Source organism: Taudactylus pleione, unplaced genomic scaffold (genome assembly GCF_031769625.1).
Source record: "Taudactylus pleione unplaced genomic scaffold, aTauple2 ptg000070l, whole genome shotgun sequence".
Taxonomy (NCBI): Eukaryota; Metazoa; Chordata; class Amphibia; order Anura; family Myobatrachidae; genus Taudactylus; species Taudactylus pleione.
Genome location: NW_028284472.1, coordinates 3,171,758 through 3,187,253, shown reverse-complemented (window position 1 = coordinate 3,187,253; position 15,496 = coordinate 3,171,758). Strand labels below are relative to the sequence as shown.

The 15,496-nt window shown below is 47.7% G+C and overlaps 2 protein-coding genes across 2 annotated transcripts in view; one reads left to right on the top strand and one right to left on the bottom strand.

The window, feature by feature from the left end:
* The window catches only part of EFHC1 (EF-hand domain containing 1), a 144,288-nt gene extending 141,994 nt beyond the window's left edge, over nt 1-2,294 (top strand). The window contains exon 10 of the mRNA XM_088467219.1: nt 1,682-2,294. Within this exon, the coding sequence (XP_088323345.1) occupies nt 1,682-1,811 (130 nt within the window). The 3' untranslated portion in view covers nt 1,812-2,294. The remainder of the gene's footprint in view (nt 1-1,681) is intronic.
* TRAM2 (translocation associated membrane protein 2) overlaps nt 2,250-15,496 on the bottom strand; it is a 54,128-nt gene continuing 40,881 nt past the window's right edge. The window contains exons 9-11 of the mRNA XM_088467220.1: nt 14,352-14,495; nt 7,132-7,298; nt 2,250-6,220 (exon numbers count right to left, since the gene is read on the bottom strand). Coding sequence (XP_088323346.1) covers nt 6,147-6,220; nt 7,132-7,298; nt 14,352-14,495 — 385 coding nt within the window. The 3' untranslated portion in view covers nt 2,250-6,146. The remainder of the gene's footprint in view (nt 6,221-7,131; nt 7,299-14,351; nt 14,496-15,496) is intronic.

Genomic DNA, 15,496 nt, shown 5'->3' with positions numbered 1-15,496 from the left:
ACAGCCTGTAAAGTGACAGGAGCCGATTGGTTGGTACTTTATCTCCTCTCCAAGTCTTAGCACATAGACCCCATAGCCCTGTACAGTGACAGTTAGGTACGGATTGGTCGGTACTTTAGCTCTCTACAAGTTTTAGTACATAGACCCCCTAACTGTACTACACCTTTTACATTTGGAATCCTGCTCAAGATATCCCACGATGGCCCCAGCAGGAAAATAATTAGTGGGGTCTTCACAATCCGTGTGGATATTACATCGAGGCATAGAGTGGACACTCTGTGGCCGGTTGTATCGTCCACACTTTCTCCATAAATAACCCTTATTTATAGTGATCCCTACCCTGAGGCTCCTCTATGTCTAGGAATAGTTGTGCAGGGTGCCTGCTGTATGATCGCTGAAGCACTTTCTGGGGCAGATTTTGGGACAAATGTGGGTTGCAGAAATTGCCGGTGTTTTGGCGATTTAGCAGCAGGATTTTTAGCCACTAATTTGCCAAATCAACAGGACTTTCCACAACCCGCAGGTTATTGCACCTGGCAGCCTGCATGGAAGAATGAGAAACCATTGATTCTGCAGCTGTTCCTTTGGCTTATTAAGAGGGATGTCCTTCCTTTGCCAAGTCCGGCCTAAGCTCAGGGGGCACATCTTACCCAGTTCTGTCAATGGGAATCACTGACTCATGAAGGTAAAAGTGTCGATGGTACACACTGGTATCCCATGATGTGTACCTCACTAACAGCGAGGTCACGAGCTCCTAGTGATGGAATAAGGCGCATTCTTACAAGTATTGGTCCATAGCACAAAATGGCTGCCTGATGTGGATGGTACCTTGACAATGTATATGCTGCATTACCAGGTAAATTGGTACAGGAAAAAAAAAATGCAGATCTTCACTCTAAAGCTGGGCATACACAGCCAGATAAAATGCCTGTCAGACCGACAGACATTTTATCTGGCAGCCTGCCAGCCGCAGACGTCCCCGGCATACACAGAGATTTCTCACAGTATCAGCCCGACATCTGCGCTCCTCGCTTCTATGGGAACACAGGAAATGTCTGTTGGCCGAGGCTGGGCATACGCAGCCTGATGCGGCCGACAGTTTACCCTTAAATATCGCATCGGACGGGCATGCTGGACAATCCGGCATGCCAGACCGAGCAATATTTAACCCTTGGTCGCCCCCCACACACAATTAATCGGGGCGATCCGCGGATATCGGGCGGAACACCCCGATAATTGTAGCGTGTACGACCAGCTTTACAGGTTTATTGCGTCTGTGGAGCAAAATTAGTTGCAATTGACAGCTATAGTAAATGAAGACCGCAGCGGGTTTTGCTAAGAAAAATAAGACATCCAGTTCGTCTGCATTTAGGTTGCAGTAAAGTCTTCAGTGATGGAATCTAGTGATTAAAGACAAAACACTTAGACATGGTAATCGCCTCAAGTCGCTTCAGAATAGAATACTCATCAGGACATATATAGCTTCTGCGCTGCTTGACCCAGCTGTGTGCGCGCAATAAAAGTCTATAGATTGGTTGATTCTATGCCAAGTGGCTGACACCTCGGGGCACATAGCAGAGAGACTATGTCTGATTGGTTGCTTTATCCTCTGCACCAGCCATTCCACCATCTTGTCATGAGCTCTCCATGTCCTGACTCTCTAATCTGCTTGTGTTCACAGCACGACTGACATCCAGGAGACATCAGATTCACCCACCGGAAGGAATCTAACTAGTGACGTCATTACAGGAGATGAACCACAAACACCATCATTCCTTGGCCTGTCTACACTCAGAGGAGGAAGCCAATAGATATTTATTTTATGAGCTTATTAAATTGGGTCACATTAAAAACAGGTCTCTCTCAATTTATCATTGCAGTCCCTAAATTCAATACACAATAAAAGTAAATTCTGTTACCTACACAGACCAATAAAATCCCACTATGCAGTTGTCCATCTCTTACAGGTATTAGACCACACAAACTGCCATGGTACGCTGGGACATGTAGTTACCTCCCTGCTAGGGAGTCACAGGCCTCTCCTACATCCGGTCAGGACTGATCTATATTTCGTGCCTAAAAAGACAACAATGCCGGTGTAGGCGGGGTGACGGGATTCCTGGGATGGTAACTTTTTTTGCAAAAACAGATTGTTATTCATTTGCTAAAAAATTATTTTTACGGTGTAGTTGCCCTTTAATGAACCTACTACCCCTCCCCTCCCAAAAAATAAATGAATGTGACACCATATTGTGATGCTTGTACAGCTTTTTATTTTTTGAAAATAATCGGTTGGCTTACAAAACAGAATTTAACAAAATCGCTTGTATAAAAATGTTTTTCCCTCCCACCCCAATATTGTACAACATTATAAGAAGGATCAAGAAGAGAGTGAGGCCGGAAGCAATGACATAACACCGATTCCCTAACCTTTGTTTGGTCTATTGATTGTAGGATAACAGTCTGTTTGTGCATGGTTTGGAGAAAGGATCAACAGGAGACATACAGAACACCCCAAATAATGCAAATCAGAGAAAAAAATAAAATAAAATAACCACCTGCCCCCCCCCCCCTCACCCCGCAGGGCCACCAAAATGAAAAATCCAGACAGCCTGACAAAACGGAAATCACCTCACGGGCTACAACTTCCAGCACAGATTGCACAATGGCTGTATATCTAGAATGCTCCCAGTTTGATTGTACATAGAAAATGATGGACACTTTCAAAACTTTAATATTTCACTCTTAAAAAGGCATCTAAGCAATGTCTGAATGAGGACGCAGCCTATCAATGAACTAGTGACCTCTCTGAGGCATGAGGCACTCACTGGAAAAGATTCACCTCATCCCTTTTAGTCCATAGAGGACGCATCTAATCTGCAGCTTCTGCAAGTAGCACAAGTAAAAGTTAAAAGGCATTTTGTTAGCAAGCTACGGTCTACAAGTTCATCAATCCCATCATCCCCATGCCCGGTAATAATCGGAGCATGTCCTTTAATCCAAGCAAGAATAAAAATAAGGGCGCATTTCTGGGCTCACTTACTGCATGCTATTGGGGTCTTTGCAGCCCACGTGGGGTCTCCCATGTTTGGTTCAGACAGGCGGTGGTCCGTTCAGGAGCATGGAGAAGAATGAACTTGCCTAGACCAAGGACTTCAGCAGCAGATTAGTCTGTGGGACTTTCAGTTTGTGGGGTATATACCCTGAAGAAATAAAACCCTAATCTGTGGGTGTAGTCCCCCTTTTAAAAGGGCAAATGACCCACCTGGTAACCTCATAAAGCCTCTGTAACATTGATATACTACAGGGGAGTGTAAAACAGCTCCTGTTATAATATGTAAACGTATCTACTACAAGCTAGAGTCTTATTATCCGTCCCAGGGCTCAGGGTGGCTCCCTTTCCCCCAGCAAGAGGCGAGGGAACAGGTTCTAGCATAACTAAAGTTTCTCTTAGAGGTCCCTTAGAAAAAAGGGTAGCACCTAAATGGACAGCCAACAGAAAGGAAAATGTGCTTTGTGGGAGAATTAAAAGATCTGGGGGTCAAGATTTTGGAGCAGTGTCAGTACATGATCCATCCTAGTTTATTTAATGTTTCAGTGAATTGGGCAGGGATCTGGGCTATTCACAGAGAATCACCAAGAATTAAGCGGACCCAGGCGCCGCAACAGCCGCCATTTTACAGGCAGTCAGCGACATCAGTTAAACTAGCTGCAAGGGAATGGATCAGCCGAATTCTGGTGTGCATTTATTAAGCTTGTATACTAGCCCCTCCCTCTGGGCGTAGGCGACGGGTCCACCAGGAATTTGACATCATGCCCGAATCAATGACGGCTGGCATCCCAGGTTTCAACTGCATGAAACACAGGACCTCCCATGACCACTAGTGAAAAAAACAAAACAGTGAACAGAATTGCACAGTACATGACACGGTTGATAGTCATAGAACCTACAAACTGAGGTAGTATTTACCAATTTTTCACTAGTCCAGAAATGATTGGACAACTAGCATTGGAACATGAGTTATCGAGCTGGAGCCCCCCTCCCTCACATCCATACCTGGTCATGCACACTCTACAAACTCAAAAGGTCAAAAAGGTCCTCTCTCCAAGTTCTGGAAGGTTAGATACGGCTAACTATGTACGTATCCCAAGGTAAGATTGGAGAGTTTATGGCGCACTGTAGTCATGTGATCAAAAGACCAAAAAAAAAAGTTTTCACTGGGGATTGTAGAAGTGTCTGTGGAGCATTAGCTGTCTCCACACAGCGGTGGTGGCCATATTGTGGGTAGCAGGTCAGGAAGATGGAGCCTCCAGTGACACCACTGAGAGGACTAAAACATTCATGAGAAGATGGATCTCAGTTACTTTACAGGTTACAGCCTCATGGATTATCGGTTCATTTCACAACATGACCGTGTTTACGGGATTTTAAAAAAGCATTTTTAACAGTGTCGGCATTATAACTGTACACATGTGATGCCCATCATGTGTAAAGTGACAATGCCGACACCGGCAAAAGGTCCAGCATAACATTACTAGTGTCGACATTACACTGCCGACATTATGAATGTCAACATATCACACCTAACCCCATAGCAGACCACTGAGCTTTGCGCAGACATGTTAGACCAAATGACGTCTTCAAACGTCTCCTGAAAACAGATACCCTGATGAGGTCAATTTATCAATAAATCTGTTCAACTATTGGCTTATCGAAACTTGTGAATAAGTGAATAGAATCAGCAATATAGTCTATAAATCAATAACGGAACAGATTTACAAACTTCTTTAATAACCTGGTGCAAAGAGCAAATGTTGTCCTGTATCCCATAGCAACCAATATGCGCTACTAGCTTGCATTAAACCAATAAAAGCTGGCTTGATGTTGTGGTCGCCATGGGTTACAGAACAAAATGCTCATCTATAGAGACAGAAACTTTATTCAGGCACACCCAGTGAACAAAATGGCAGTGTGCATCTTCTTCAAATAACCCAAAACTAGTAAAAGAAAAAATACAAATAAACAAACAAATATCGGATCAATACAAATTTAGGCCAGTGTCTCTCATTCACCACTGCGGATCAAAACGTGCACTATAATTGGCAGAGTGCACATCTCGTCTTAAATCCAATATTTATTAGATCAGACGTATCGTTTAGGCACCTTGATAGGATAATACATTTTTCCCTTTTTGTTTGAATCAGAGTTGCTTGACAACATGATTTTGCAATAGCTAAATATCAGATAAATGTCCGGTGTCTTCGTCATTATAGGTGAGACTTGGAAAGAGGGCCTTTCACAAGTTAGACTTGCCAATGGCAGGATGTACATCCGTGAAGGTGCTAGGGCAGTAGGTCTTTTTTTTAACCACCAGTTCATAGAAGAAACCTTTGTGATGGGAGGGAAACCTCTACAGTATTCTGGGGACTAAAGGACTCCGGAAGTGCTTACATTGAGGTCAGCTGCTATCTCACAACAGTATAGACGAGGATGGCCACAACAGGGCAAACCTAGAAGGTTCCATGAGGCGGGTAATAACCTGTGTGATCGCATTGTATGTCCAGCCCACAGAGCTGTGCAATATGAAGGAAATTCACACCCGGTTCTAAAAACGATTTTCTGTTATGTGAGGGGACAAAAATAAAAAAGTATAAACATCCCACAGATCGCAAATCCTTTGGAAAAAGAAGACGGGCAAATACGGAAGGTGGTATTGTGCAGTCCCACATGACAGGCTGTTGTGGCAGATCCAAGCGAAGGGCTCGCATGGCCCCGGAGGTGGTGGCGCTCCAAATCAAACGCTGGATGACGCGGCTGGCTTTAGAAAGGGCCCACTGTGCAGCAGGTGGGAAACGCGGTAGTACAGAGTCTCGCGCAGAAGGAAAAAAAAAATGTTTATTTGGCTGGAAGATACCAGGATTGGGTGGAAGGCAAGTTCGGCACTTTGTAGAACATTTTCTTTTTTTTTTTTTTTAAATATGTAACAAAAAGTTTCTAATGAGGATTCTTGAAGGCACTTTTTTTTTTTTTATTCTAGCCCCCAAAAAAGGCACAGTAACGGCAGAGATCAGGGACGCAGCGTTAGTCCCGGTCCTCACTGTCCCCGTTCCCCGGCTCTCTGCCATAAGGCGTTTTTTTTGGCTTTTTACGGAGCTTTGATTTTTTTTGGTCGAGGCGTGGAACCGTTCTCTGCCTTTATCACACCATTTTCATGATAACCTAGGAGGCAAAATGGAAACAGATAAATAGATATCAAGTCAATGGAAGCAATAAGGCATTAATAGAGGCAGGGGAAGAGAAAGATGGTGTAACCTAGGTAGTTTATTTTTTTTACATGTAATAGTAATAGGTTACTATGACATTTGGGCCTGATTCAGACCCACTCGCGAGCGGCTGTCCGCTCGCAAGTGGGTCGATGGTCTGCACTGCGCATGCGCAAGTCGGAGGGAGCTCCGTCGTGCGCATGCGCGAGACGCGACGAGCGAATGGACTTTCCTTCGCTCGTAGTGTCTGATCAAAGGGGGCGTGCTGTCGATGTTGATTGACAGCACGCCCCCTTTGGTGGGCATGCCGGGGGCGTGCCTGCCAGACGGAGGCATTCCCAAGGGAACGCCTACCGTCAAAAGCCGGCCCCACTGACATCACTAGTGATGTCAGTGGGAGTGATTTTGGCTCTGATAGAGCCAAAATCACTCCGGGCCTTGCGGTTGAGAAACTCAACCGCAGGCTTTGGCTCGCAGTCAAGACCATCGCGACCATCATCCTGCATGCTCGTATATGCTGTGGGTGGTGACCCACAGCTATACGAGCGTCCAGGAGGACGCTCCATATTTATGGAGGTGGGCCCTGATTCAGAGCGTCCGGCTCTGAATCAGGGCCTTAGTTTCAAGTCTCTCCATTGGTATATTCTCTATTAAAATCCTATCTTTTTAAAGAGGACCTGCATGCGTCCTAGCTCATCCCGAAGCTGGTGCGTCCATGCATGTTATAAAAGCTACACCACCACCACCGAGCTCCCATGGTCTACAGACGGTATGTAATAAATGTCGTTCTGTGGTTGCCAAGGCCGCCATGATCCCTGTAAGTCACATGCAGAAACAGACGCACCTTTTCCCAACATCTGCGCTCACCTGATTCCCTTTTTAGAACCTTGACCTGTTTGGCCAATACAGCTACCGCCGTCCTCTTCCTGGCTGCTTGTTCCTTGCAGCACTCTCGCCAACGCCGCAGCTGGAAGTGGATAAACCGCCACATCATCCACGTCTGGGACACGCACATCAGCAGCAACACAACCATCCTGCAGAAACCAGAGGATTCACAGTATTAGGACCACTAAACAGGGAATACATGTGTCCTCATACACCTATGGTTTTTGCTCCATATGGTGGGAGACATCTGGCGCGATTCCTGCGCTGCGCACTTTTTCCTTCATTTTGCTACTTTTTCCTTCATTTTGCGTCTTATGGAGCATACACACGGTCAGATTTTTCTTCACATATGAACGATAACGATTTAAAAAATGGTTCAATTGTTCATATCTGAAGGAAAGTCTGACATATCTGACATGCCTGAACGATGGACGATGAACGATGCGCGTTCCCGATGGTCAGATAACGATATCTGACATCTGATGTGTTTGCAGTCAGACTTGGACGATTCCATTCATTTTAATGCGTTCAACTCTGACAAATCTGACCGTGTGTATGCACCATTAGTTCGCATTTGGTGTACCAGGCACTTAGGATTAGCTTTTTTTTTGTAGCAAAGGATTTGGTATAAAGTCAGAGATTAAGCACAGCGATGCCTGGCGTGGGTCACTGGTATCGGGCCCGTCTTTTGCGGTTTACCCGAGATTGTGCACTTTTGCCTCAATTTCACGACTTAGGATCTGACTTCATTGTATGTAAACCCAATGTTCAATGCAGGAGCGTCTTGAGAGGAGGGGGCCAGTGTGCATTCCCCGTGCAGGGCCCCCTCCTCTCTCTCTCTCCCCAACGGCGACTGACGCAGCTGGCTGGCCACCGCAGGAGCAGTAGACTCTGGGCACTAGAGTGTGTCCAGAATCTATTGCGCATTCGCAGAACGCCGGAAAAAAATGAGATATGGTAAGAACTTACCTTTGTTATCTCTATTTCTACGAAGTCCATAGGGTTCCACAGGATACCTTGGGGTATAGGCGATGGCGGCAGACATCCAGGCACCACAGAGTTAAAAACTTCTCCATCCTCCCAGGAATCACTGGGGTCCCTCTCCTACACCCCGCCCCCGAGCCTCAGGCACTCGGTTTCGTCACAAGCCATAGGCCGGAGGAGGATAAAGAGAGAGAGAAGAAAGTCTGGAACACACAAGAATCACATTCTCACCAGAGGGCGACTGAAAAACCGGTGACCAGAACCACAGCCCATCTGCAGTACAGGTGCGACAGGGCGGGAGTCCTGTGGAACCCTATGGACTTCGTAGAAATAGAGATAACAAAAGGTAAGTTCTTACCATATCTCATATTTTCTACATCAGGGTCCATAGGGTATCCACAGGATACCTTAGGGATGTCCCAAAGCAGTATCCTTCAAGGGTGGGGACGCTCCTGTGCTGAGAGGAGAATCTGTCGCCCGAAGGAAGCATCCTGAGAGGCGTAGGTATCAAAAGCATAATACCGTACGAAAGTATGGACAGATGACCACGTGGCCGCCTTGCAAAGCTGAACAGCTGAGGCGCCACATCGAGCTGCCCACGAAGGACCCACAGACCTAGTGGTATTGAGCCTTAAAAGAAGATGGAACAGGAAGGCCCTCGTGAGAAAAAGCTTCAGAGATAGCCAGTCGAATCCATCCTGCCAATGTTTGTGGCAGGCCAACCTCTTTTATGAAAGCCATAAAGGACAAACAAAGAGTCTGACTTCCTATAGACAGAAGTGAGTGCGGTCCAAATAGATTTTCAAAGCCCGCACCACAGCCAAGGTGGCCTCACCAACCGAAAGGTCCAGTGAAGTAAACTATGGTACAATAATTTCCTCGCTGATATGGAAACTAGATACCACCTTTGGAAGAAACCCAGGAAGAGTGCGCAGCACAGCCCTGTATCTATGAAAAATTAAAAATGGAGGTCTGCATGAGAGAGCTCCCAATTCTGAAACCTTTCTGGCCGTAGCAATAGGCAGAAGGAATACAGCCTGAATGGGTAGCCATTTCAAATCCACTGAGCCCAGTGGTTCAAATGGCGGTCCTTGAAGAGTCTTCAAGACCACAGCCAGATCCCATGGTGCCACAGGTGGAACAAAGGGAGGCTGAATAAGAAGCACCCCTTGCATAAAGGTGCGGACATCAGGAAGCATAACAATCCTACGATGAAACCACACTGAAAGTGCAGACACCTGTACCTTCAGGGAAGCTAGGCGAAGACCCTGGTCTAAACCCGCCTGTAGGAAGTGCGACACCACTGGAAGAAAGCCCGCCACACTCTATGGTAGATGTTGGCAGATGAAGGCTTCCAAGCTCTCAGCATGGTGTTGACCACAGAGCTGGAGAAACTTCTGGACCTCAAGAGGGCAGTCTCAATAGCCCCGCCGTCAAAGACAGCCGACTCAGGTCATGAAGAAAAGGACCCTGAGACAGCAGGTCCTGACGTTGAGGCAACAACAGCCGAGTGTCCACCGAGAGACCCTGAAGATCCGTGTACCAGTGCCGCCTGGGCTATGCTGGATCAATCAGCAGTAGCATGCCGCCTTCTTGCATGAATTTGCGTATCACTAGAGGAAGAAGGGAGAGCAGAGAGAAGAGGTAAACATACTGGAAGGTCCACTTGACCGCCAGAGCAGCCACTAGACAAGCCTTTGCGTCTCTTGTTCTTGACCCGAACATCGGCAGTTTGTTGTCGTGTCGTGAGGCCATGGAGATCCTGGATGCACATCTTGACTGCTGAGAAAGTCTTTCCCAGTGGAGAACTCCTGGTATGAACACTGCTGATATTGCGGTGAGATGCTTTTCCGCCCATACTAGAATGCGGGACACCTCTGTCAGAGCCGCCTGACTGCGAGTCCCTCCTTGGCGGTTTATGTATGCCACCGTGGTGGCGTTGTCAGACTGTACCTGCAAAGGTTTTCCCTGCAAGACCTGTCTTGCTTGCTGGAGAGCCTTGAATACTGCCCGCAGTTCCAATATGTTTATTGAAGAGCAGCTTCTACCGATGTCCACCTTCCCTGAAAGAAGTGTGGACCCATCATCACTCCCCAGCCCTGGAGACTGGCATTCGTCGTCAGACGGGCCCAGTCTGTGATCCAAAAGGGGCGCCCCTTGTTCAGGTGAACCGTCTATAGCCACCAGGCCAGAGATAATCGCACCTCCGGGGAAAGCACCATAGTCTGTGTCTTTATCCTTTGGGGCGACCCATTCCATCTGGAGAGGACCAGCTTCTGCAGAGGTCTTGAGTAAAACTGGGCAACCTCCACCATGTCGAACATGGATACCATGGGTCCCAGTAACCTCATTGCCGAGTGAATAGACACCCGGCGACTCTGCAGGCAAAGACGGACCTTTGCCTGTAACGCAGAGATCTTTTCTCCAGTCACCAAGATCCTCTGATGTTGGGAATCCAACAGAGCCCCTAGATGGAGCATCCTCTGAGATGGTACCAGGGAGGACTTCTTCCAATTTATCAGCCAGCCGCGAGACTGCAATCCAGAGACTGTTAGTTGCAGATGGCACTGAAGTTTCTCTGAGTACTCCGCCAGTAGCAGGAGATCGTCCAGATAAGGTAACAGGCAGACTCCCTGCAACCGCAGGTGAGCTGCCATAACGGCCATAACTTTGGTGAACACCCGGAGGTGCTGTAGCCAAACCGAAGGGCAGAGCCTGAAACTGGAAGTGGTCCTTGACCACTGCAAATCTGTGGAAGCACTGGTGTGCTGGGATAATAGGGATATGCAGGTAAGCATCCTGAATATCCAGCGACACCATGAAATCCCCAGGTTCCACTGCTAAAATAATGGAACGCAGGGTCTCCATCTTGAACCGAGGAACCCTCAGAAATTTGTTGAGGGATTTGAGGTTGAGTATTGGCCGGTAGGACCCATTGGGTTTCTGCACCAGAAAAAGATTGGAGTAATACCCCAATCCCTTCTGACAAAGGAACTGGCATTATAACTCCATTCTGGACCATCGAGTGCATTACCTTCTTGAGTTCCTGGACCTTGTCCTGATTGGACGGAAGGCCTGTGGTGAAAAACCGGCGGGGAGGCCTCCTGCGGAAGGAGAGGGCGTACCCCTGAGAGACCACTTCTCCGACCCATGTGTCTGACGTGGTCAGACACAAGCTTTTTGGGCGAATTTCAGAAGTCTGCCTCCCACTTTGAGGTCCACCAAAGAGAGGCCCGTCCAGTCAGGCCGAAGGTTTGTCATCGGACTTGGGAGTGGGACGTCTGGTACACCAGGACTGCGTCCTGGGCTTTGCAGGTTTCTTGGCGCCAGTCCTCCTAGGAAAGGACTGTACCCTGGGTCTGTTCTGCGTTCTATAGGCCCTTTTTGGAATCAGCATCTGCCTTCCAAGAACGCAGCCACAGGATACGACGAGCCGCCACTGCTGCCGATGAGATCTTGGACGCCATGAGGCCCATATCTAAAGCTGCCTCATTAATGTAGGTAGCTGAGTCCCTTAAATTACCCACCAACTCCACCTGTTCAGGTGACGAGTCTGGGTCCAGGGATGCCTCCAAGGTATCAGCCCAGTGCTCCATAGCTCTTGCCACCCAGCACACGGCCAAAGCCGGCCTGGACACGCCTCCTGCAAGGGAAAATTTCTACCCTGCGATCCGTTGGATCCTTTAAGGAGGACATAGAGGGCATAGGCAACGTAGCACTCTTTACTAGACGTGTAAATCCACTTGTGGCGGGTTATTACATTTTGCAAAATAATTATCTGCAAAAGGGTATGCCACCGCAAACCGTCTAGGGGGCTGGTAACGCTTACCCGGTCTTTTCCACGCCTCCTCTAAATGATCCACTAGCTGATCAGATAGGGAAAACACTGTAGTATCACTTTTAATATCCTTGAAAAAGGCATATTTTGATTTAGCTACAGGAGGAGCGTCATCCTCAATAACCAAGGCACGTATGAGCCATCATCTGTGGTCACAGCATCCTGAACTTGATGAGGTTGCAGCTGACGCTTCTGCGCCCGCACAGACGACTCGCCCTGTAACACCTCTGACAGCTGTTGTACTGAGGTAGACAGTGAATTAGCCCACGCAGGTTCATGGATGACCTGAGGGGGCGACAACGGGAAACTCTGAGGTACGATTAACTGTTTAGGAAACCCCTGCATAGGGGACGACACCATAGACTGCTGTGAGACCCCCATCTGGGGACACGCAGGGGTTGTCGTTAACTGGCCCACCAGGATAGTAAGTGCCGCAGCAAAACAAGCCCATGGTAGCTCCTGCACAGGTGTAGTGACAGAAGTCGGCCGTGCCACCGCAGGCACGCCTTACATAATCCATCAGAGTTACCATCACGCTCTGCCAATGGTACCTTGCATACAGTACACTAAGGCGGAATGGGGAAATTGTGCTCACTGTCAGACATACTGAGTGTGTGACCCGGAGCTGTATGTGACCACCGCACTTCACAACAAGTTGTATAGTGAGGTATAAATCCCACTTGCAACACCGCACCGCAAGGGCTTGTTAGCAGAGAAGAAAAACAGGGATAGGGAAAATAGCTGACAGTATGTGAAAGTGAAAGTAACAGACAGCAGCGCTAGCACAAAGTCACATACAATGCAGAATACTGAAAACCCTGCAGTATCTGCCTTCATCAACTAACCAGACCTCAGCCTGGTAGGAAACAGCGCTGCATACACTGACCTTGCACCGGAGGAGAGGTATGCAGGGGGACCCAGACCACGATGCAGGGGGACCCAGACCACGATGCCCGCGTTAACAGCTTCCAGCAGCGTTTGCCACATGTATTAAAATGGCCACCGAGGAGCAGAGGGAGGGCTGGTCCGGGGGCGGAGCGCATGCGGATGCCTGACCACCTTGTGGAGAGGCCGTGTGCAGCGGGGGAGGCGCAGGCTGCTTAGCAGGGAAAGCGTGCTCCCCTGGCATGCATTTAACCCCTGAGACGCTGGACATTTACTGTTTCTGTCCAGTCCTCAGTCCCAGGGGGTAGTGGAAAGCGCGGGGATCAGTAGCCTGGTTCCACACTGCAGCCAGTCCCCAGGGAGCCCCCTGCCTGGGGACTAAGGACTGTGCTATTCAGCTGGGACCCACCGCGGGACCTTGCCGCTTACCTGAACCCCCATAAATCCGGCCACAGTCCGGGCAACTGGGGCCAGCGCTAGCTGTGACCCCAGTCACCCACCAGCATCCCCGCATCAGTACCGTCGTTCTGGTACCAGCGGGGTGTAGGAGCGACGACATGGACGTCAGTACAGACTGTCCATGTTGTCTGCTCGTTAGATGTGCAGCCACAGCTGCACTGAACAACTTCAGGGGCAGTGCAGACAGACCCCCACTCTGTACGGTGCATCCGACTTCGGCCAGGCACCGACGAAAACTGAGTGCCTGAGGCTCGGGGGCGGGGTATAGGAGAGGGACCCCAGGGCATCCTGGGAGGATGGAGAAGTTTTTAACTCTGTGGTGCCTGGATGTCTGCCGCCATCGCCTATACCCCAAGGTATCGTGTGGATGCCCTATGGACCCTGATGTAGAAATGGCCACGGCGGCCATTTTCCGGTGTTCTGTGCAGCGCTGACACCCGACGCGGGGCCACAGCTAGGTGAGTTTTAAATAATATGGATGCAGGGTGTGCGGTGCGGGGCCAGAACACATACAAATACCTTTTCTCAGATATCTTTAATTGTACCGAATGTAGTATAATTTAATGAGCCTTTAATATAGTAACACCTCTGAGAAATGGTGAAATATTGTTTTGCATAGGTAAAAAAAAAATAAAAAAATCTAATACTTGAAATGAGATATATATCAGACTCTTAAACTGGTGGTTTCAGGTAGATCTGCCAGATGTTTCGAACAGTAGGCACTCAGGCAACATCTGCAACCATGGAAACAGTCATTGAAGTCCACAGTTCCATTGTTACAGATGTTGTTAATAAGTGTCAGATGTCCACAACAGGTCCAGCAAACACATTCCTGAGTCTTCAACTGATGATTTCAGGCAGCAGTCCTATTCTCATTACATACAATTATTCCAGCATAATGATTTTAATTAGGTTAATTATGTTCAGTATGTAAGTTTAGTTTCTATGACATCATTGGTGAATATTTTACCAGAAGTAGGGTGTCCACAGAGGCTGGGTAGCCTAATAATGAACCATCGGACAGTAAATGACCTACCTGAAAAGTAAAGTATTGAAGTTTCCTTTGTCCGGGTTGAAGGTGTGGATCTCCGCTCGGGCGAGGCCAAATCCAATCGTTAGAACAGAAAGGGTGAGAGTAAAAAGCCGCGTGACCACAAACACCACAGCCCAGGCGTTAAATCTGCAACATGTAAAGAGAAGCTCCTAATCAGCGCTTCATGTTTGGTGGCAAAACACAACACAGTCCCAACGACTCAAACAAACCCATACAATAAAAGGAAACAAGGTTACAAAAATATTTTTAAAAAAAAATAAGAGAAAATGGAAACACCGGGTCACACCTATATTTTGGGTGTGGAAGGAGTAGCAGCACTGTTTCAACTAACGTTGTAAATCAACATTAGCTGCGAACATTTGTTGCGTGCTAAGTTTTCGCACCATTCGTGTGTGAATTTCGCTTATCGCGTCTATGCGCGTTCCAGTTTTTCGCACAATCCAATTTCAAAAAGTCGAGATGCGCCATTGTTGTGAAAATTCTTCCTGGTTTTACCCATGATAAGTATAGGTGAAAATGGGGAAATCTGCTGTACCCCAAAAAAAGACAAAGTGATACTGGATAATAATATAGAAGTGTATCAGTGACCATAATAAAAGTATTTGGGGATCTTAAATGGTGTCATATGGCTATTATATGCATAGTTCTAAAACAGTGAAATAATGACAGAAAGCGTTTTATTGCAAAATACATTTTCTACTGAAATTGGGGGTGCATATAAATGCCTATTAGTATAGATTTCTGTCATTTAAAGACACTTAAAAAAAAACCCTTCAAAATACACCTCTTACACGTACCTGCAATCTTAAAAACACCTGTCCCATTCATACAGCACACCCATATACTGGTCCCATTCATACAGCGCCCCCCATATACTGGTCCCATTCATACAGCGCCCCCCATATACTGGTCCCATTCATACAGCGCCCCCCATATACTGGTCCCATTCATACAGCGCCCCCATACACCTGTCCCATTCATACAGCACCCCCATACACCTGTCCCATTCATACAGCGCCCCCATACACCTGTCCCATTGATACAGCACCCCCCATATACTGGTCCCATTCATACAGCGCCCCCCATATACTGGTCCCATTTATACAGCACCCTCATACACCAGTCCC